Source organism: Lissotriton helveticus, chromosome 9, assembly GCF_964261635.1.
Source record: "Lissotriton helveticus chromosome 9, aLisHel1.1, whole genome shotgun sequence".
In the NCBI taxonomy this organism is placed as follows: domain Eukaryota; kingdom Metazoa; phylum Chordata; class Amphibia; order Caudata; family Salamandridae; genus Lissotriton; species Lissotriton helveticus.
This window is the reverse complement of record NC_136070.1, coordinates 980,516,301-980,540,876: the sequence shown is the minus strand read 5'-3', so window position 1 is coordinate 980,540,876 and position 24,576 is coordinate 980,516,301. Positions and strand designations below refer to the sequence as shown.

The following is a 24,576-nucleotide window of genomic DNA, read 5'->3' as shown; positions in this document are numbered from 1 at the left end:
CTTTTTTTTAGTTTAAAGTTAGGTTAAAAATGAAATTTTCACTAAACTGTGACTTCAGTTTAACCTTTGGTTTTTCAGAAAATGGCGGATTTTTTTTTAATGTAACATAAGATATTACTATACCCAGCTATAACGTCACTTTAAATTAGTTTTTTCAGTGAAATACTAGGGTGCTTTCAATGTAAAATAAGATTATTACGATACGATGCCAACCCCCACCATGCATGCCCTTCGACGGTGCACAACATGGAGTTGCTTGCCCTGGACCAAAACCTCGCGGGCAGCTTATATATTTGTGTGTAATCAACATGGCCCCAGTTCTGCTTTCTGTGACAGCTACATTTGAATATAGTATGATCTTCTCACTTGCTTCTGCAAGGCAGCAATGCAAATCATTCTCGAGAAAAATCAATATTGTATCATGGATTCAGATACTTCCTGCCTGTGGTCCAGTGCCATATTGCTTCAATAGTCAGTTTTCTCAGAGTGGTGAAAAAGCACCATTGTTTAAAACCTAGCCTAATTTCTGCATTAAGCTATTACACAAGCAGGCTGGGTATTTATTTGTGTGTTTTCTAACCACGGTCAAAAGGGAGGGCTTGTGGCACTGCTGTCATATGCTATTCATAAGTGGGCTTCTGTTAATCTTGGGGAAGTATTGACATGAATTAATATAGTGGTGCAACGAGAGAGAGAGAGACTGGAGGAAGAGTGACAAGAAGATGGTGACAAAGGGAAGAAGATGGTAACAAGAAGAGAAACAGGAATCGAGACAGAAGTTCTTCTGATACCGGTGTGTGTTGCAGGTCAATATGGAGGTGTGATATGGGAGCCATGTGTATATATGTCTGTAACAGCACAGGGTGAAAGTCAAGCCTGTGAATTTGTAATAATTGGGATAGCAGTTATTTTGCAGATCATAATAGCTATATTGACTCATGTGTGCTCGTTGATCTGTGATTCAAAAAATGCACTTCCCAGTTTTGTTACCCAGGCCTTTGTTGACATCAGTCAGCAGTACTGGGACTCACATACACATTAGTCGAAACTATGTACACTATCTCAAATGTGACATGAAGCAGCTCAAAATATTCTGGTACTGAGATGCACAAAAATGCACACATTTCAATGAATCTTAAAACTGAATGACAGACTGGAGCTCTTGCTAGGCATACACAAAAGCCTTCCTTCATCATAGTGTGAAAGGGTCTAGAGGGAAAGACCAACCCCTGGTAGGGCCATTTCAGATGGACACTTCTAACTGCAGATTCCTCACCTTGGGAATATTCACCAGGCATCAGGCTAGATCCAGACACTTTAAAACAGTGTTCCTGTGTGCAGGTAGGTAGCATTGTGCTGCTCCTCGTCGATATTGGATCACTCCGAAAGTGTCGAGTGGAGCCATATATAAGCACCACCCATCCGTGTCGAATCAGAGCTTCTCCTTGGTCTCAAAACAACAATTTTCATCAGAATTAAACAATGCAATGAAAAATATCACCCTCTAAGACGACCTGTTTCAAACCATGTATGGACTTTTGCAAACACATGACTGTGACTGACCCTCAGAAGTATCTCTGTGGTGCCTGAGGTTGGAGCACGACTCCAGGTCCTGTGAAGACTGCACCTAGATGAACCTGAAGGACATGTGGCCCACATGGTCAAACGTTACGTGACCAAACACAAGAATACTCTCTGATGTGACCGTTCAAAGTTGAAAGGAAGGTCCTGTTTGAGCTCCTGAAGTAATTCCGGTGGCATATCATCATCGTAGTCGAATTCTTTGGGTAAGTCCATGAAAAAACATAAGAAGCTGAAGCATGAATTGACTCTTTCCCGCAACTTCCAGACTCCAAAGATAGCAGATTGCCATCAACGTGTTCAGAGTCTAGTCTGGCATACCCAGGGCTTCTGTGTCCGTCGACATAGCCAGTAGAAGTGTTCAGAGAGGCCATTCTGCACATTTTGCCACTTCTCTGGCTCTCAGGTGCACTTCTAGGCACCAAGGATCTACAGGGACTTCCAGTCGGACTTCTGCCAGTGGGTTCGCCATCTGTCCTCCTTAAGCCTGCACGACCCAGACAGATTTACAGTTTATTGTGCTCTCCGACACAGAGCAGAATCTGCCATGACCTCGACCAAGGTCACGTCAGGCTCCAGTCACGACAAAGTCTACAGAAATTCATTCTGATTAAGACCCTTAGCCCTTACCGCATGGTAGGGCTTAAACTTTACACAATCTTTTCGTACTGACTCAGAAAATGACAATTATGATGAAGTAGATGATAATATCACACTATATGATGAGGATAACTCGTATCAAGAACTCCATGGTGCCAGTCACCTGGATACTTCTCCAGATACCGGCCTTATACCTTGCCTTTGCCCTGGTATGGAGGAAACAGACTCCTTTGCAGTTGTTATACGGAGGGCAGCAGACATTTTAGACCTAAAACTCCCTGCTATGAAGGTCAAGACTATTGTTTTAACTGTGGAACGTCAGCTACGTCAGGCCCCTACAGAACATCTACTGCCATTTAACAAAGCCCTTATGGACTCCCTTTTAGGCACTTTGGTGAAGTCATGTTCAGGTCCATCGATTAACAGGCAGGTTGCTTGTCACCATCATCCTAGACTGGGGGGAGCCAACTTTGCTTACAGAGCATCTGGTGCTTGAGAGTTTGGTTGTACAGGCATCCACAAGCGTAGTAAATCCCAATGCCTTTCCTATGATTCCACCTGATCGTAATCAAAACAGATAGAGATGGAGTGGGTAAGCTGATTTTCTCCTCTACGAGCCTAGCTCTAAGGTCAGTAAATGACAGTTGTCAACTTCTTATAGATTACTGTGAACCTCCTAACATCATTGGGTTCACTATCGACATGCTGATGTCACATTGGACTCATTGCAGATGCCCCTATTCATCAGAGCTATTCTGGGTATGGTACGGTTTCATGCCTTTCCCCCAGGACAGAGAGTACGTGGCATTAAGGCTATGATCCTGATGTTTCAGCCTCGGTTTTGGAAATCAGTGCAGGTTACGCAGAGGTTCCTGGGTGTGGTAGCCTCCTGCACCCATCTGGCCTACCATACCAGGTGCAAAAAAGAACAATTGATGGACAGAATGCTGTACAATGTCAAACATTCACCCAAGTACAGAGATCTGGGACTATCCACCGCTTTTTGCTCCTCATTCCATTCCAGTTCAGACCCAGCCATATGCAAATAAGTCTTGACACTGTTCCCCATGGGAACAGTCCAGCCCGAACTGCCAGGCCAGGAACTCCCTGGATTGGAAATAAGCCTCCTGGGATCAGTTTCGGGGCATCACCCCTCATCAGCCAGGCTAGCTTGACTCCAGTGGCATGGAGAGCAGGGGACCCAAGTCTGGGCATACCCGTCCTACTCGGGGTGACAAATGCAAAAAGAACATTTGATGGACAGAATGCTGCACAATGTCAAACATTCACCCAAGTACGGAAATCTGGGCCTAAATCCATCTTGTTTTGCTCCACATGCCATTCCAGTTCAGACCCAGCCATATGCAAATCAGTCTTGACCCTGTTTCCCATGGGAACAGTCCAGCCCGAACTGCTAGGCCAGGTCCTCCCTGGATCAGAAACAAGCATCCTGGGACCGGTTTTGTGGCATCACCCCTCATCAGCCATGCTAGCTTGACTCCAGTCAATAAACAACTAAGGGTTGGCTCTAATCAGTATGGCTGAGCCTTCATAGAACATAACAAAAGAGAAATTGCCAGTACTGATGATACCGCAGTAACATAAATTCAAAAACAGTACTTGAAAAAATATTCAAAACTGAGTGCTAGTTGATAGCTTTTATTCTTATTTATGATTTCATCAAAAGATACTTTTTCATTTTACAAAAACCAACATGTAAAAAACAATTTACTACCCACAATCAAAAATAGGAATGAACATTCATCATAACAATCATATCACAACCATACAGTCAACAATCAATCAAGGAGAGAAGGAAAGCACTAAATCAGAAAACTACGACAAGTAATAAAACATACAATATTTACAATATAATACAATACAGTACTAACAAAAACAAGAGAAGCCAATGTCTGCAAAAGCACTTAGAAAATACTTTTTTTCTGATATACAATCAATTTTGGCGTACATTCCTATAGTTAGGTATAAAGAATACTTCTCAGTTCTTTTGGGAAAAGGGGATAATGTACGAAAATAATAAGTGATAAGCAACAATTATCATAACATTCACGCTTATCACTGCAGCAGACAGTCCCAAGCCACTCGACTGTCTGCTGCAGTGATAAGCGTGAATGTTATGATAATTGTTGCTTATCACTTATTATTTTCTTGTTTTTGTTAGTACTGTATTGTATTATATTGTAAATATTGTATGTTTTATTACTTGTCGTAGTTTTCTGATTTAGTGCTTTCCTTCTCTCCTTGATTGATTGTTGACTGTATGGTTGTGATATGATTGTTATGATGAATGTTCATTCCTATTTTTGATTGTGGGTAGTAAATTGTTTTTTACATGTTGGTTTTTGTAAAATGAAAAAGTATCTTTTGATGAAATCATAAATAAGAATAAAAGCTATCAACTAGCACTCAGTTTTGAATATTTTTTCAAGTACTGTTTTTGAATTTATGTTACTGCGGTATCATCAGTAGTAGCTTGACTCCAGTGGCATGGAGAGCCAGGGACCCAAGTATGGGCATACCCATCCCACTCGGGGGACAAATGCAAAAAGAACAACTGATGGACACAATGCTGCACAATATCGAACATTCACCCCAGTACAACCATACCAGGTGGCACATGCAGGCTCTGCAATGGCACTTCGAATTCCTGTGGGCACAGCATCAGGGGAATCTGTCAGATTGTATCCAGATTTTAGAGGAGACTGCAAAAGACCAGCTGTAGTGACTAATGGATGGCAATTGGATCAGAGGCAGATCCCTCCCAGAGCTGACAGTGGTTACAGAGACATCACTGTTGTGCTAGGGAGGCCATCTATGAGAGGTGGAGATCAGGTGCCTCTGGCAGAAACCCGCCTATACATCAATTTGCTGGAGTTGCGGATGATCAGCTTAGCATTGATGCCCTTCCTGCCATCCATCAAGAAGAGGCTAGTACAGGTTCTCGCAGGCAACACTACCGCCAAGTAGTACTGCAACAAGCAGACCGGAGTGATGTCTTGGGTTCTGTGCCGGAAGGCTGTGCTACTCTAAAAGTGGCTCACTCGTCAGGGCATTTTCTCGTAATTAACCACCCTGCTCCTCTGCAAGTGGCTCACTCGCCAGGCCATTTCTTTGGTATTAAAGCACCTGGCTGGTTCTCTAAACACCAGGACAGACAGGCTCAGTCGCCGACAGCTAGCTGATCACTAATGGCATTTACACCAGAGGTGGCACATGGCATTTTACAGCAATGGGGTGAACCCTTTCTTAAGCCTTTCACCACTACCGACAACATGCAGTGTCAGCATTTTTGCATGCTAAACCTCCCAAGAAGGCTCTCTCTAGAAGACATGGAGCTCGGGTCTCCTATATGCCTTTCTGCTTCTACTCAAGACTCGAGTTCTGAAGAAGATCAAGACCGACCGGTACCAAGTCACCCTAGTGGCTCTAGATTGGGCTAGGAGGGTGTGGTATCCAGAACTCCTGGGCATGAACATCTGTCCTCTGCTCAGGCTTCTGCTTCGGAAGGATCTGCTGTCATAGTAAGAGGGTAAGGCCCTGCACCCGGGCCTCTGAAGTACACACCTCCATCAATGGAGATAGAGCGACTGCAGCAAGTTTCCTTAAATCTTCCACCTGAGATCAATGTTATACTGACAGCCAGACGCCCATCTAAAATATCGAAGTATGCCTGGTGCTAGGACAATTGTTTGGCTCGCTGCGACACCCATCAGGTTGACCAACTACAAGTTAAGCTGTCCAAAGCGTTGTTTGTTTTGTCATTCGCCCAGCAAGTTCTCTTCCAGGGGATCCTCATCAATAGTCATAAGCATTAGAATATTCCCGCCCATGCGCGGGACCCCGGAAACACTATATTATATGTGCCCCACATATATATACTCATATATATATATATACACACAAACATGCAATAGCAGCCAAATCACATCAGAGCTGAAATATGCTGTGAAGAATTTCCACCATACATGAATAATATGCATTAGAAACATGAGAAACAACACCAAAGATTGTTTAGAAACTGTTTTAATGCTTAGGCATCAGTAGAAATTCTTATAACTCCCTGAAAGCATAGAAAAGCTCCCAGGCTGCATTGCAAACACACAGTCTAAAAAGACTGAAAAGCTAACCTGTAGCTGTATACAAAAAACTGACACCGTGCCTTTAAGGCACCCATGACCCCCGGTATCCCATCATGCCTCAGGGGTGACAGTTAGGTCAGTTGTTCTTTCCGGCTCCTTCAGGAAGGATCCTGGTAATACAGCTCCACTAATTTCTGTTTTTCTGACAGAAAATTACTTCATCTTAACAACTTTTTCTACTTACTTTGACATTTTACAACTGGTCAAGTAAGGAACTGTCTTTTTTAGTCAGTTTAGTGAGCATTTCAGCTGAGAATGCCTTCACTTTTTGACAAATGTCCTTCTTGTGGTAACAAGAAAGCAAAATCAGACAACCACGACGTTTGTATCGTGTGTCTGCCTGAAGAACATGATCCAGGCACCTGTCCTCACTGCGAGCACCTGTCAGGAAGAACTCTCAAAGACAGGTAGAGAATTCGCATTTATGGCCTGGCTCACAGGTCATCCAGAGGAAGGTCTCCGGTGAAGAAGGGTTCCAAGAAGGCTAGAACATCTTCAAAAGAAAAGTCTTCCCACCCTTCAGCTTCAGCTTCAGCGTCAGGCTTGGCGCTGAGGAAAGAGCCACCGGTGGGTCATTTATCTTCAAAACTACCGTCGACGGTGGGCTCGCCGTAGAAAAGAAGACCAGGTACGTCGACGACGTCGAAGGATCCAGCTCTGTCGTCGAAATCCCCTCCGCCGTCGTCAACCGGGCGACGATCGGCGTCGAGATCCAAGGTCCCTCCGCCGTCGTCAACCCGGCGACGATCGGCGTCGAGGGAGGTTACTCCTCCGCCGTCGTCATCCAGGCGATGACCGGCGTCGAGAAGTGTGACCCCTCCGCCGTCGTCTAAGAAACGACGTTTGTCGTCGAGGACCAAGACCCCTCCGCCGTCGAAAACAAAACATCGATCGGCATCGAGGACGCAGTCTCGACGTTCGGCGTCGAGGGTGATCAATACCCCTCCGCCGTCGTCGCACAGACATTCGACGTCGAGAGAGAGGGCTCCGTCGACGGCTGGTCATCACCGTTCGACGTCGAGAGAGAGAGAGCTCCGTCGACGGCTGGTCATCGCCGTTCGACGTTGAGAGAGAGAGCTCCGTCGACGGCTGGTCATCGATGTCGAGAGAGAGGGCTCCGTTGACGGCTGGTCATCGCCGCTCGACGTCGAGAGACCGTAAATCCTCGCATCGATCGCCGTAGAGGCTTTCAAAGTCGAGATTGATGGACCCGCCGACTCCCCGGAGGCATTCGGCGTCGAGAAAAAGACAGACGACGCCAGAACGCTCGAATTCGAGACATTCAGAAAGAGCTCGATCGCCGTCAAGGAACTCTGTGATCATGGTTACGGAGTCAGCTTCTCGTCATTCCACTTCACAGTCTTCTGGCTCCTCAACAACATCCTCAAGATCCAGAAGTCCTGTCCTCGGATCTCCTGTGCGTCAGCCAGATCCTTCGGCTGCGGAGGTCAGACTGTCACCCAGATGATACAAGTCATTGGACCATTGGCGAGAGTCAGGGGCTACCAAACGTATGCACGAGCATGTCAGTCGCAGCACAGATCTCCTCTCCAGAGACTGGTGGATGAAGTGGACAGGCGTAGTCCTCCCAGGCGCCAAGCAGACAAATCACCTGTGAGAAGACCAACCAGATCTCACTCTCCCAGAAGGGAAGATCCGATTTGATCTCGATCTCCCAGAAGAGAAGATCCACCTAGAAGAGTAGACCCGGTCAGATCTCGCTCTCCTAGAAGGGAAGAGCACCCTAGAAGATCACGTGAGAGGAGGCACGGTGCTCACCGTAGACGTCGAAGAACTCCGTCTACTTCTTCTACCAGGTCTTCCAAGAGGGATTACTCTCCCACGCTGACGGATAGTCCTACTTCTAGATCCTCTCCAGTGGATGACATCGGCACTTATCTAGATGTCCTACAAAGAGGAGCTCAGAAGCTGAGCATTGAAATGTCTGTCCTCCAGGTTACTACAACAGTCATTTTTGAGACTTTGCACAAAAAGTCTATCTCTCGTCCACTGCTGCCTTTAGTCCCGGGGATTATGGACCCTGTCAAGGACGTTTTCCTAATTCCGGCAACCATCAGAGCGGTGCCAGCCCGCGTACAGAAGAAATACAAACCAGCTTCTTCGGACCCAGTTTTTGTAAAATCTGACCCTCCAGCAGACTCTGTGATAGTGGCAGCGGCAAGGAAGACGCATGCAGTTGCTGCTTCCTCTTCAGTCCCACCAGATAAGGACAGCAAATCACAGGACTCGTGGGGTCGCAAGGTTTGCAATTCAGCTGCCTCCATGCTGAAGGTCTCCAGTGCGGCCGCACTGCTGGGTAGATACGACAGAGCCTTGTGGGACTCCATGGAAAGGTTCAAGTCCAAGCTGCTAAAGGAGGACCAGAAAGACTTCGAAGAAACTATGACAGAAGGATGTCTGGTGGCGAATCAGTTGATAAGCACAGCAGCGGACGGTGCAGTGCTTGCGGCACATTCCTACTCACATGGGGTTTGTGCCAGGAGGTCAGCTTGGTTTCGCCTCACAGGGCTGAAGCCGGATGCTCAGCATCGCATCCTTAATCTCCCCTTTTCGGGTTCCTCTCTCTTCGGAGAACATGCTGACGAAGAGATGACTCGTATGAAGACAGAGCTGGATACGGTAAAAGCGGTGGGTTTGGAGAAGAAAAAAGAATTCAAACGCCGCTTTAAAACCAACAAGGGGAGAGGGGCTCAACAGAGGGTTCAAACCCCTCAGTGGTCCCAAAATAAGAACCAGGGGAAATCCCAGTTTCGAGGCAAATCCAACAGGGGTAGAGGAGGTCACCAGCAGTCCTCTACCACCACGAGAGGAGGAAAAGCTTGAACAGTGGCTTCCTCTGGCGCCGTTGCCCACTCCAGTGGGAGGAAGTGCTTCGCAACACCTGGCAGAGTGGATCAGCATCACAAAGGATCAGTGGGTGCTGAATATACTGCGCAATGGATACAGGCTATGTTTCCGTGCTCTTTCGAAGAACATTCCTCCGAAGAACTCTTGCCCTCACCAGCTAAGCTTGCTCCGAAGAGAGGTGAAAGTTCTGCTGCAAAAAAGAGCTATAGAGGAAGTTCCTCCCTCTCAAAGAGGAAAGGGAGTCTACTCCAGATACTTTCTTGTCCCCAAAAAAGATCAGGAGGACAAGTTCAGATCCATACTCGATCTGCGTCTCCTAAACAAAGTCATCGTCAGAGAAAAGTTCTGCATGTTAGCTCTTCACCAAATATGCCCACATCTTCAAGCCGGAGATTGGATGTGTTCGGTGGATCTGCAAGATGCATACTTTCACATTCCGATTGCACTGCAGCATCGCAAGTACTTGAGGTTTGTTGTAGGAAACAAACACTACCAGTACAAGGTGCTACCATTCGGTCTCAAGTCCGCACCACGAGTCTTCACCAAATGCATGGCAGTGGTGGCGGCTTTTCTTCACAAGAAGGGGCTCTTCATCTACCCATATCTGGACGACCGGCTCCTAAAGGTCCCGTCTCCGGTAAAGGTAACACACGATCTGCACCTTTGCCTACACCAGTTGCACAGGCTTGGTCTCCATGTAAACCTGGAGAAGTCAGTCCAGCGGCCGACACAGTAATCCACTACCTAGGCTCCGTTCTGGACACAAAATTGGGAAAAGCGTTTCCTTCGGAGGAGAGACTTTTTTCCATGAGGCAGAAGTGTGGGATTCTATTAGAGTCTCGGCTTCCAACAGTCCGGCAGGTAGCCTCCCTGCTGGGTTCCATGGCGTCCTGCATTTTTCTTATCCCGAACGCCAGGCTAAGAATGCGGCCTCTACAACAGGCTCTCGAAGACCAGTGGGACCAGGCGACAGGGCGTTGGGAAGATCGTATCACTCTTTCCCAAGCAGCGAAGGATGCCATCAAATGGTGGACTCGGACAAGGAATGTGCTAGTGGGAGTGCCTTTTCACCACCCTCTACCAACCCAGTCTATAGTGACAGAGGCCTCTCTGCAAGGCTGGGGAGCACACATGGGTCACCTGCAGATTCAAGGACAGTGGTCTGCGCAGGAGCGGACGCACCACATCAACATGCTGGAGCTCAGAGCGGTGTTTCTAGCTCTCAAAGCTTTTCTTCCAGCGATCGAGTCCAACTCAGTCTTAGTTCAGACGGACAATACAACCACCATGTTCTATCTGAACAAACAAGGAGGCACGCGGTCACGTACTCTATCCCGGGAGGCCCAAACCATCTGGCACTGGCTTCTCTCTCGAAACCTCTCAGTGGTGGCGGGGCACCTTCCAGGCGAGTTAAACATCAAAGCAGACGCACTCAGCAGGCACTTCGAAGATCAGCCAGACTGGGTGCTAAACAACGAAGTGGTAGAAGAGCTTTTTCGTTGTTGGGGTCGTCCAGACATAGACTTGTTCGCGGACGAAGAAAATGCAAAATGCCACGCCTTCGCGTCCAGATTCCACCGGCCAGGGACGCAGGGGAATGCTCTCCTGATGGATTGGTCGGAAACGTTTGCTTACGCGTTTCCTCCCCTACCTCTGATTCCGAAGGTAGTTTCCAAGCTCCTCAGGTCAGACATGGAGATGATCTTGATAGCTCCGGATTGGCCACGACAGTGGAGGTACCCGGACCTTCTACATCTGTCTGTGTGTCCACACAGACGACTTCCTTGCAGACCGGACCTGTTGAGCAAGATGAACGGGAGGATACTACATCCCAACCTCTCATCACTGAACCTGACAGCATGGCACCTGAGGTCCTGCAATATGGGCATCTGAACCTACCTCCCGAATGTATGCACATTTTAAAGGAGGCTAAGAGACCTTCTACGAGAGCGTCTTATGCGTTCAAGTGGAAAAGGTTCTACATATGGTGTAGGGATCATCACCTAGATCCGACTAAAGGGCAGGAGGAGGTAATCCTGCCATACCTCCTTTCCTTGGCAACTTCTGGTTTGAAATATGCTTCCATTAGAGTGCATTTGTCAGCCATAGTAGCGTACAGGAAATCACCTACTCAGATTTCTTTCTTTCAGGTTCCGGTGGTTAAGGACTTCCTCCAGGGGTTGAAAAAAGTGTATCCCCCTGTGCGAAATTCTTCTCCTCCTTGGGAATTAAACCTGGTTCTATCCAGGTTAATGTCACCTCCTTTCGATCCCATCCACAAGGCCTCTTTGCAACATCTCTCTTGGAAAGCGTTTTTTTTGGTGGCAATTACCTCAGCGCGCAGAGTAAGCGAGATACAAGCGCTCTGTGCGAAGGAACCATATACTGTTTTCCACCACAATAGAGTAGTCCTGAGGGCTCATCCATCTTTCTTGCCTAAGGTGGTTTCTGATTTTCATATAAATCAGTCCATTTCCCTACCTTCGTTTTTTCCAAATCCTACGACCCAAGCCGAGCGGTCACTGCACTCCTTGGATCTTAAGAGAGTGCTCAAGTTCTATTTGTAAAAGACTAAAGGGATCAGGAAAACGGATCAACTGTTTGTGAACTATGGTTCAATGAGAACGGGTTTTCCAGCGGCCAAGAGGTCCATCTCCAGATGGATTGTCTCTTGCATTAAATTGGCCTATCAGCTTGCAGGCAAGCCTTTATTGGTATCACCCAAAGCGCATTCTACCAGAGGGAAAGCGGCCACAGTGGCTTTCTTGCATGACATTCCAATGTCAGAAATATGCAAAGCTGCAACCTGGAAATCAGTTCATACATTTACGAGGCATTACTGTCTCGAATCTGATTCCAGGGCCGATACTCAAGTAGGGCAAGCCTCCTTGAGAAATCTGTTTGGGTAGCCTATAGCCTGCTCAGGCTTGTTGATGAGATTACTGTCTTATCATTCCTTTCCCTGCAGGGAAGAGGAGAGGCTCGCTATTCTATTCTAATACTTATGACTATTGATGAGGATCCCCTGGAAGAGAAGGATTAGTTACTTACCTGTTATCCTAGTTCTCTTCCAGGGGTATCCTCATCAAAGTCATAAGCAACCCTCCCGCCTCCCCGGGCAAAGGATGTTCTTTAATAAGGAGATATTGTTAACCTATTTGTTACTTGGTTTTTTCAGTCTCCGAAAAGAACAACTGACCTAACTGTCACCCCTGAGGCATGATGGGATACCGGGGGTCATGGGTGCCTTAAAGGCACGGTGTCAGTTTTTTGTATACAGCTACAGGTTAGCTTTTCAGTCTTTTTAGACTGTGTGTTTGCAATGCAGCCTAGGAGCTTTTCTATGCTTTCAGGGAGTTATAAGAATTTCTACTGATGCCTAAGCATTAAAACAGTTTCTAAACAATCTTTGGTGTTGTTTCTCATGTTTCTAATGCATATTATTCATGTATGGTGGAAATTCTTCACAGCATATTTCCGCTCTGATGTGATTTGGCTGCTATTGCATGTTTGTATATATATCTATCTATATATATATATATATATATATGAGTATATATATGTGGAGCACATATAATATAGTGTTTCCGGGGTCCCGCGCATGGGCGAGAATATTCTAATGCTTATGACTTTGATGAGGATACCCCTGGAAGAGAACTAGGATTACAGGTAAGTAACTAATCCGTCTTGCATTGGGCACTGTTAAAGGCTATTTGTCAACTTTCAACTTTTTTTTGGGAGGTTCCGGGACAGCCTTCTATGTTTAATACGCCTGTTGTGATGAGATTTCTTAAATATTTACAACATATTTTGTTTCTGCAAAAGCACTTTGTGATGCCACAGTGGAGCTTGAATCTGTTCTCAATTTTCTAATGTGTACACAATTTGAGCCAATGTACAGCTGTCTGCTATGTCTCTTGCCCCCAAAAACTTTTTAAAGGTTGTGATCACTTCAGCTCGTCACATAACTGAGCTGCAGGCCCTCTCGGTCCAACCACTTTACATGACATTCTTTCCAGACACACTGATGTTGAGAACTCGAGCTGCATTCCTGCCAGAGGTAATTACACCTTTCCAGCTCTAGCAGACTATCATGCTTCCAACTTTCTTTTCCCCATCTCACCCCTCAAAAGGAGAGGAGGGACACCATCGACTGGACCCCATGAGAGCCTTAGTTCCTACATTGCTCGTACCAAGGACCATCGGGTAAACAGTTAGTTTTTATGTGGGCTTCTTAGGAGCAAAAACGGGCATGGCAATGCAAAAACGAACCCCCTCTATGTAGAAAGTCCTCTGCATACACATCTGCTATGCACCAGCTAAGAAGCAGCCACCTAAAGGATTGAAGGCTCCCTCCACTTCAGCCAAGGCTGCTATTACTGCACTGGCACACGGAGTGAAGGTCCTAGATATCTGTCAGACTGCCATGTGGGTATGAGGGCACACATTCATGAAGCACTGCTGTCTTGAGTATCAGATCCGTTGGGATGGGCATTTTTCCCATTCTGTCCTGCAGGACATTTTGGTCTGAGCCTTTCCGTAGACCCACCACCTGGGAGGTACTGCCTTGGTATCTATTCGCGAGGTGAGGAAACTGTGGTTCAGAAAAAACAAATTACTTGCTTTAAAAAATCCTGTAACTGCAGATTCCTCACCGACCCTCCAAACCTGCTCGTACTGTGGAACTGACTCTTTTTCTATCTTTGAATGTCCCATCCTAGAGATCTGCTCACTGGTCAAGTCAATTTGCAGATGAGCTGTGCGTCTGAGGGTACCACCAACCCTTAGAAAGCGAATGACATCTATGTGCTTTCGGTGGCGATTATATACTGCCCTCTTCACTTCAGGAGTGGAATAACATTGGTGCAAAGATGCATAGCGCCACCTACTGGTGCGCATCTGTACTACTTTTGAGTTTCTGGATGCAGTGTGATGCCTGGTGAGAAATCTGCAGTTAGATTGAACAGATTTATGCTAAACTAAGCAAAGCATCTAAAATAGCAAAAACTCAGTATTCCTCTGCCATATTTGGTGCTGTTCTGTTCAGATAATTTTGCTGAAGAGCAGAGCAAAATTAATGAGAACCCATGTGTAAACTTGTCACCTCTTTATGAATCAGCGGAACACTTTCCAGTATGAGACTCTAGTGCCTGTATCTTTGCTTCTTCAGATTGGTAAAATGGGCCAACTTGGTTAGCAATCCAGATTTTCAATTTAAAGTATGACTTAGCCAAAGTTAGTGTGTTCCTACTGTTGAACTATGATCAATTAAAGAGGCATGGTAGCTTCTCTCGAGTTGTGTACCAGACACATGGCATCCAGCTATTTCAGATAAGAGTTCTGGGTTATGAGTTACTTACAACAACTCTGATTGTTTCAGTGAGTGTTTTCTTGGTTTTTACTGTAAGGAACTGGATTAGTATTCGAGGTCGGCGACTGACACCTGAAAGAATATTCCCAAGTCTTATCAAGGGTGAACCGTAAAAATTGCTAAATTAAACTGAGCTCACCCCCCCCTAGTAGCTATGTCACAGAGCCAAATGCTTAACTTAGGGCAATATGTAAAGTATTTATGCAGTACCAAAATAGTAATAGAGTCAAAATGTCAAACAATAAAATTCCACAACTTAATTACAAAAATAGAGTGCAATAACAAGTGACAACAATTCAATAGGGGGGACTGGAGATATGAATTTCTAAAGTTTTAAGTAGACATAGCGCTAAGTGGTAATGATACTCGTTAGTTGCGATAGATCAGGACCTAGTCGTAATTTCTGGGTGACTGCGATGGAGTGCAGTTCAGATACACCAACCAGGTTCGTCCCAGTCAAAGATCTTACCTTCTGACTTAGTCTCTTAGGTTCCACCCTTTCGGGGTTTCTGGAGCAGTTCTGATGAGCCACTGTAGGCTCCCAGTACCTTAGGAGCTGCACTTAGGGGCCAGGACGCACTCCTGCAGAGGCAATCAGATAGGTCTAGTTGCTGCTGGGAATTCCAGGGAAAATGCCTCCTGTAGCTTGTTGTCTTCCTGTTTCCACATAGGATGTCAGCCAACTGACCCTTGGAATCCAAAACGTCTTTGTCCAAGAGGGAGCAGGCCCAGTCGTCTAGGGTTCCTTTAAGGTCACAGAAAGCAGGTCCAGTTCATTTCTGATTATGCGCAGGTCCGTAAAGGGAGTCTGGAGGTGCCACATTTAGGCCTGGCACCAGCTAGTGGATGTGGGTGACTCCTGATTTTTTCCAAGCCAATGGAGTAAATGTTACCAAGGCCAACCCTACCTACTTTTACGGTAGTTCCTGTTTACCTTACTTAGGCCCAAAAGGCAATGTGTCGAGGTATTTTCAAGATGCTGAAAGTCTTTGGCCTGGACACACTAAACTTATGACCTGATATAAATCTTGGTGGATGGGTTACTCCATCACAGTGGTAACAGATATCATGTCTGCCAAAATGACAAAGTCCGAGATCATCAAAAAATCTGGACGTACTGAATAATCGGAAACCAACTGCAACACTTACTGGTGGTGAATTATTAATATTTTCACTGGAGAATTTTCCTGTCAAAATGGGTTATTTTAACAGATCGCTTGCAAGTTTTACACTACAAGCAGTCACACTACACAGAATAGGCCTGAAACCATGTTTGTGCTGTCATTATAGTGGGTGGCGCAATAGGTGCTGCAGCCCACAAATGGCATTTAAGAGTTCCAAGCCTCGGTGGACTTTCACCACCATATTCTTGGGACTTGAAGGCAAGTCACACATGCTGATTAGGAATAGGGCAATTTAACATTGTTTAAATGGGCAGCACAGGCACTCTCCTCCCAGTTAGCAGGTATTAAGCAGGTAAAAGGCACAGAAATGTAAAACCAGCAAAGCAGATAGGGCAAAAATATGGGGTGCCATAATCACCAAAGAGAGCGAAAGAGGCGTTACACAGGGCTCACGTCTGCTTCTTGGAAAACACTCAAAACACAAAATCAGTGTATCTGTAGCCCTAGTTTGTGTGATCCTACTGCTATTATCCCTTCAGAGAGATGGGCAATTCCAAGAATTGGACGAGGTAGGTTCACTCGCCTAATATGACATGCTTCATTTGCCACCTTCATCATTTGTAACATGTTACCAGTTGGCTGTTCCTTTGGGCAAAGTAGGATCGATGTGGGCGCTGTACCTTGACATAAGTGTGACTATAGGAGGCTCCCACCCGGGACAGACCATGAGGCAAATGGCCACCTAGCACTAGGTATTAGCCCCTGGTGATTGATGGAAGAGAGGTAGGTCCTCTTAACGTTTACCATTGTACGCTTCACTATAACTAAATAAGTTTAGGGATACATATTTTGAGCCCTGATGAATGTCCGAGACATGTCCTGGGCTCTAATAGAAGGGCAGAAACATGTTGGCATGACAACTCAGCAGTACATAAGGGTCATAGTAACCACGCACTTCCTCTGAGATTACCTTGTGGTAATTTTTTACTCAAGCCTAGGATACCACCTGAATAAAGGATACCTTGTGATATATCCTAAGATTTTTTTAGACCGAGAACTAGATCCAAGTATTTTATCGAGAGAAAACAAATAATTTTTACGAATTCCCTCAGGTTGAGTCTGCCCTGGTAGTATCATCTCACCAGGGTGGGACGAGGTGGCAAATGATGAAGCATGTTGCATCACATGAGTGACCTGACCTCGTCCAATTCTTGAAATTGCCAATCTCTCTGTAGGAATACTCGCAGTAGGTAGATAGGATCACACAAACTACGGCTAGGTAGAGAAATCCCTATGTCACAGCAATTAAGTGTTTTGAGAAAAATCTGGGGTTCCCACGCATAAAAAGGCATATTTCCTACAGGTACCAGATCCTTTCTGTTTCATTGCTGACTCAAAGGTTGTTACATTTTTTTCTTGTTTTTATTGACCACTGATGTTATTAAAGCCACTTATTTCCTTTATTTAAAGTTTTAATTGTAATATTTTTTTCTATTTTCCAACTATTAGGGGTTTGACAGTTTTTTTTGTATATACATTTTTTATTGAGCAGAGCATTAGGTTCATGAAGTACACAATATACAAAAAAATAAATATCATTAAAACCAGTTTCGTCAAAAAATCAAGATGACAGCCTCTCAATACATAATGAAAAAGAACTCAAGCTAAAGCAGCTAATCATATTCTCATTCACAAAGCAAAATGCAAATTTATCCTGCAACACAGAAAAATTCCTAATACGTCTAAAGTACGATGCCAATAAAGTGCTAGTGCCCTCTTATCGCCTAAAGCCAACATAAATACAACATTTTATTAAAAAACGAGAATGTGTGGCTATAGCGGTTCCTTACATCATTGACTAAAATACAGAATGCATCGTTCTATAAAGTGCAAAAACTATTAAAGTGCTAGTTCTGCTAAAGTGCAGTAAGAAAAAGTGTTAATGCATTTTAGTAAAAAGCTGCTACATTGATTTACCAACCCTAGTGACATGATCTCTCTTTAAACTTTTCCAGTTCATTAAAAAGCGTACAATTTTTTTTCAAATTTTTTAGAAGCTCCTAGCGTACGCTTTCTCAAATTTTCGGGTTCTTTTCATTTTATTGAACCATTTCAAATGAGAGGGTGCTTCCCTGGATTTGCAATTTTGCAGAATTAGGGAGTGAGCCACAGAACACAAAATAAATACGAAGGCCTTTTCCGGTTCGGATAGTATCTTTTCATCTCTACAGATACCAAACAAGGCAGCTTCGGCCTCGAGCGAAATACTCTTACCGATTGCTTGCTTAATATCCGAGAAAACTGCCTCCCAAAAAAACCTAAGTCCTGAACATGCAAAAAAGTATGGTGCCACCCGCCCTCCCCATCTATCTGGCAGCAAAAGCACCCATTTTCAGCTCCTGGTAATCTTTTTTATTTTATTAGGTGGCCTGAGTTAAATAAGAAAGCCATCGCGATAGGAAGGCCATCCTTTTGAAATTTGCAGCACGCAGAGATTTACTTCCTAGGTGGCACATAGACTCCCACTCCTTCTCATCCAGCCTACATCCGGTCTCCCGAGTTATTTTATCCAGCTGGATCTCTGTCGCGGAAGCTTGTCTCTGCTTATGTAACAGCCTATACCAGTTTTCCACTCCTTTGACATTGGCCCCATAGAGGGCTACCACAAATTGGTTAGGGGTGTCCAAAATACCACTGGTAATTTTTAGCAGATGAACAACATGTAGATATTCAAAAAAGGTCGGCTTCCGATGGCCTTCCGCCCTTGCCGTTACTTCTTGCCAGGAAATCGGCCTATTTTGAACTATGAAATGCCTTAACTCGGAGAGTCCACAGCCTTCCCAAATATTTATATACCTTAATTAGAACTGGAGATCGAGACTCGTACATTCTCTTAGTTTTAAATACTGGAGACCCGATGAGCCCATCTTTTTAAAAAAGCACTGGAGTATAAAAAAATTATCTTTCAAAGTGTTATAATGTGTCTTTTTGGGAAGTTTTAAAAAACACTCGGGTTAGTGATCCAATTTCTTGAGTCATTTTATCTATAAAAAAGCTGTCGCTAGTAAAGTTGGATCCTATCAAGCCGGACACTAAATCTAAAAAGGCGGCCTCATAATAAGTTCTCAGATGAGGCAGCGCTAAACCCCCTTGTACTATGGGTACTTGGACCACGTTCAATTTGACCCTTGGAGCTTTCTTACCCCAAATGAATTCCCTGAGCAGAGTATCAATTTCATTCAAGTATGTCTGGTTTATTTTAATTGGGACATTAGTAAATAAAAAAATAAGCAGCGGAAGTATGGACATTTTGATCAATGAAACTCTACCCACTATCGATAGGGGGAGTAGTTTCCATTGTTCCAACAGCTTCTTGATCTTGCCCTTCATTTTTAGATAATTCAACTTGAATAACTGATGATACTGATTAGATACATATATTCTGAGATATCTTATAGGATCAGTTTTTGTTGCTTGTATCTTTAGACAGGGTGGAAAAGAATTCAAATCAGCACTGAGGGTGAGAACCTCGGTTTTATTGGCATTTATTTTATACCCGCCTATTTGCTCAAACTCCTAAAATTCCCTCAAAGCTGTTTCGAGGTTCTCTCTATTGGGGGTCAGGTATAAAATAATGTCGTCTGCAAAGAGTTTTAATTTAGCCAAACCAGGGATCGGTGGTTGGATAGCAGCATTGTTTTGTATCTTTAAAACCAAAGGTTCTATAAAAAAAGTAAAAAGTAATGGCGAAAGCGGGCAGCCCTTCCTGGTTCTGCGGTTTATTTTTATGGTTCCTGCACAGTTTGAGTTTATTTTGACCTGGGCCTTGGCCCCTGGTAGATATTACGTAGCATATTAACTACCTGTGCAGGAAACCCAAACCGACCAAGGGTGAAAAACAGGGTTTTCAAGTTCACAAGGTCGAAGGCTTTCTCCACATCGACATTACAATACTAGCCGAATGGAATTTGTATTAAAATAATCCAGTGCATGTATTAAAAACTGGGTGTTGGCCGCCATTGATCTACCTGCAATAAAGCCGGTTTGATCTCTATGGATTATCTCTTGGGCGGCAAGTAAAAAACGTTCTGCCCATACCTTCATCAAGATTTTATAGTCAGAGTTCAAAAGACTAATGGGCCTATATGAATTCACATCTTCTGAGTTTTTATCTTTTTTAACAAAAGAAACAATGATTGCTTCTTTAAAAGTATCTGAGACATCACTGCCCCTTTTAACAAAGTTGAATACGTTTTTCAACGGGGTAGTAAGTTCCTTTAAAAACACTTTATAAAACTCGATAGGGAAGCCGTCCTGCCCACAAGCTTTTTCCCCGGCTGTTGATTTAATAGCTGCTAAGATTTCGGTAGCTTCTACTTCCATTCCCAATTCGCCAATCCGATTATCTGATAGTTTGGGAACATTCATGTTTATGAAATATTCCTGGATTAGCTCCTCCTCCACTAAATACTCAGTAGGGTACAGCTGGCGAAAATGGTCAAAAAAAGTCTGTGAAATATCGCTACTGTTAATTATTTCTTGACCGGTCCGAGGGTCTACAATTTTGGTTATTGTAGCTGATTCTTGTTTTTTCCTTGTGGAATTTGCCAAGAATTTGCCAATTAACTGGCTTTCTTCATAGAACCTCTGTTGGAATATTCGCAGTTGCAAACCTCTTCTAAACTAAAACAGTCCCTCAGCGCTGTTCTTGCCTGCTCATATAGGTTTGGAACAAGCTGGAGTTGGAGAGCATATTCCCGATCCACTTCAGTTTGCAATTGAGCTATCTTAGTCCTCCAGGTATTGGACTTGGCGGCCGTATAGGCTATTATCTGTCCACGAGCTGCTACCTTGAAACCCCCACCCCACACTGAAAAGGGGTCAGCCGTATTCTCATTAAACTGGAAATAGTCCAGGATCAACTCTCTAAATCTTTGAACCCAATCCTCGTTTTGACAGTTGTCAGTATGTTTTTCTAATATGGCCTCTTCCTTTTTTATTTTACTTTTGACTTCCTGACTTCATTAATCTTTTGCACTATTTTGTTGTTTACATTACATTGTTTACGTGTTCGGGTGAAAGCAAGTGCAGAAGGCCTTGTTTTATTGTTCATTTGTCCTGTTTTTGAGAGGTCGCTTCTAGAAGATTGTAAATATTGAAATATTTTTAGGTGTATCCATTTATTGAGATAGTAAAGTCATAACCTGAAATTTTAAAAGAAACATAATTTGTACATGTAACATACTTTCTTTTTGAATTCTTAGATTAACCAGGACACAACATTGACCAATCATGTGCCTCTGTTAAAGAAGAGTCTTGAGATATTTGTGTACCGTGTGAAAGCCATGCTAACAATCAACAACTGCCAGGAGGCATTCTGGCTAGGCAACCTGAAAAACAGGGACCTTCAGGTTAGTAGTTCTCTAACCTAGAAATTTAATGAGATATGGTTTTAATCCAAACATTTGAAAGTATAATTTTTATTGTGCAGGTCTTCCATTCACATTTTCTCTTTGTATGTTCCGAGTAAGGTCGTAAATGATCTGATTTATTGAACATTACGTTTCCATAATTCCATCTCGATCACAAACATAGTTTCATTTTATTCTGCTGGTACCCGACTTCCTAATCACTGGGATCAAAATGGTTTCATTATGCCCATATTCCCTTTTTAGATCTGGTCTAGAGACCGCTTTAGCTCTGCTGCCCCCATTTTTCTGAGAACTGTCAACAAAATTATATTCACAATAAAAATATAAACTCATATGCATAAATACATTGACGTTGATTTATCCATTGCTCTATACAGCATGGGCCGTTGCATCGACTCCTTGGCACTCTTGCATTGAGAATGCAAAAAGTTTCCTCATTGCATGTGCACAGCTGCCTGAAAAGGAGTGCGTTGCAATGCCAGGGTTGGTATGTCAGTGTTGCTGGACCACTCCTGCTTGCTTATGCTGTGAAGGCAATCGCCACTAACTGGGGAAAAGTTCATGTCTGCTTTACCCTTAGTGAGTGTGTCACTGCTGTTGATGTTCCTGGCTCAGGACTGTCCTCCTTGCAGGGCACAAGTCCTAAAAATAGAAGTGCAGGAGCTAAGTTAGATGGTATGCAAGTGACATCATGGCATGTGACATAACTGCATGTTACATTACATGTGGCATTACAGGAAGTGACATCACAGGAAGTGGACTCTGTAAAAGATGAAATAAAAAAGTGGGTATTTTAAATTGCTATTCGTGTAAATAATTCACAAAAGGAAAGGGAAGTAGAGGTTATTTTCAACTGGATCTGCCCTCCTTCGTGTATACTCCAAATGAAACCCGAGGTCTCGGGTTTAAGAACCCAGTCTAAGGAAAAGGCTCCCAATCGATATGATCAGAAATGGCCTTCAGGAAAGAAAAATGTCTTTCGAGTCCCCTCACTCACCAGGGTTTCCCCACGGTGACATGCTTCATCATTGGGGCCATCCCAGTTCTCTACGAACTGGGGCGTGCTACAACTTGCGGAAACTACGGAGGAGCACTCGAAATGGAAGACTATGTGTGGTGCACAGTGTGGTGGAGTGGGTTAAAGTGATTAAAAATACCTTGCTTGTGGGCTAAAATACTCTATTATCGCTCCTAGGTTGGTATATCTAAAAGGGGGTGTTACACGGAAAAAACGAACTATAATGGGTAGGAGTTCAGTGTAAGATCAACATGTTTCGAGCCTACCCCTAGCTCTTCATCAGGACCACACAGGGACCAGCCCTGTGTTTGCCACTCCTATTAAACCTAAATGTGGAATTTAAATATTAAATCAACAAAACGCTGCAACTAATAAAGCGTGGTTATACATACGATCACTATGTCACGTAGTGTATCTGTAACAGTAAAAAAGAACATGGCAGTTCCAGCGCTGCAAAGGTCCTCCGTCAGCTGCTCCGGCCCCAGCGCCCCGTGCAGGTCCGTTCCCGGCGCCGCAATGGGTTCCGTTCGTCCCACCTCCGCCCTTGCCCGAGTTTCCAGGCAATTTTGCTCCGGCTTGGGACCCTAATTGGGACATGGAGCTGTTCCTGGTGCCTTTGGAGCATTTGTTTTCCCCTGTGCCTCCCCCGCCGCTGCAACCTGTGCCTTGTGCTGTGGAGGAGGATGATGACTGGGAGGGGTCAGAGGACCCTCTTGCACGGCAGTGCTAGTCCGAACAAGAGTGGGCGGAAGACTCAGAGGATGCAGGTGGCCTTGACCTCTCCTCTGAGCCTGGGTTTGTGTCTCCTCCCGCTGTCATGGAGGAAGGCGCCACATACACTGTGGTGCTCTGTAGAGCAGCTGTGGCCATTGAACTTGATCTGCCTACTGTTACCCTCAAGACGAACCTCTTTACTGAAGTGCTTCAGCCGGCGGCAAGTTCTATGGAACCTCTGCTTCCGTTCAATGAGGCCTTGACGGGCATCTGGTCTAGACCAGCCACAGGGGTTCCTGTAGATAAAAACGCGGCCAGGCGTCACCGCCCGGCACCGGGTGACCCTGCCTTTTTAACAAATCATCCGACCCCGGAGAGCCTGGTCATTCAGGCCTCCTCTTCCCAAAGTACATTCCCTACCGCCCCGCCGGATAAGGAATCAAAAAAGATGGAGCAGTTTGGTAAAAAGTTGTTTTCCTCTGCCAGCCTAGGGCTGCGGTCAGTCAACACTGCATGCCTCTTGGGTCGCTACTCTCACGCTGTGTGGGACACGGTGGTGCAAACTCTGCCCCAGTGCCCGGAGGAGGTTCGGGCTGTACTTTCCCAAGCTGTTGCGGAGGGAAAAGATGCCGCGAAGTTCGCCATTTGGTGTGAGCTGGACACCGTGGACTCTTTGGAGAGAGCCATCTTCACGACAGTGCCCTTGCGTCGCCATGACTGGCTGCCGTCCACGGTGTTTTCGGGGGATGTTCGGAATTCCCTCATGGACATGCCTTTTGATGGTACTTGCCTGTTTGGCGATAAGGCAGACAGTGCGCTGGAGCGTTTCAAGGACTCTCGGGCTACGGCCAAGTCCTTGGGTCTCTCCACCACACGCCTGGCCACGTCTACCTTTTGTTCCTTTCATGGCCACGGAAGGGGCGCCCCTACACGTTCGTTCAGCCAGAGCCTGCACAGAACCAACCTCAGCACGGCTGTGGTGGCCGCCGTGGTGGCACAGGGGGTCAGCGTGCGGGTCAGTCTACCTCCGCTCCCGCAGTATCTGCCTCAAAGCCTTCCTAGTCCAAGCTTTGGGGTGCCCCCACGCCGGTGGGCGGCAGGATTCAACATCACCTTCCCCACTGGCATTCTGTCACTTCGGACAGGTGGGTGCTGAAGATCGTCCGAAGTGGCTACTCCCTCCCCTTCGAGTCTGCCCCTCCAGCCATGCCACCTCCGTTCCACCGCGTGTCGGGGGACCACTTTCTGCTTCTCCAACAGGAAGTCACGGCCCTCTTGGCCAAGGGGGTCATTGAGCGCTTTCCTGGACCAGAAGTAGGATGTGGTTGTTATTCCCACTACTTTCTGGTCCCCAAGAAGGAGAAAGGGGGCCTGCGCCCCATCTTGGACCTCAGGAACGTCAATCGCTCAAGATGTTGACTCTGGCTCAGGTCTTGGCTGCCCACGACCCTGGAGATTGGATGGTAGCGTTCGACTTGCAGGATGCATATTTTCACATCCCCGTCCTGCCGGCCCACCGGCGCTGCCTGCGGTACACGGTTGGCCACGAGCACTTTCAGTATACCGTGCTCCCCTTCGGCCTTACCAGCGCCCCTCGAGTGTTCACGAAAGTGATGGCGGTGGTCGCAGCTCATCTGCGCAGGTCAGGAGTGTCAGTCATCCCCTACCTCGACGACTGGTTGTTGAAGGCGGGCTCGCCCCAGACAGT

The 24,576-nt window shown here is 45.4% G+C and overlaps 1 protein-coding gene across 1 annotated transcript in view; it reads left to right on the top strand.

Annotated features, from left to right (window-relative positions):
* Positions 1 to 24,576, top strand: part of FANCD2 (FA complementation group D2) — a 909,275-nt gene that overhangs the window by 858,669 nt on the left and 26,030 nt on the right. Inside the window, exon 42 of the mRNA XM_078661284.1 lies at positions 20,969 to 21,115. Within this exon, the coding sequence (XP_078517410.1) occupies positions 20,969 to 21,115 (147 nt within the window). The remainder of the gene's footprint in view (positions 1 to 20,968; positions 21,116 to 24,576) is intronic.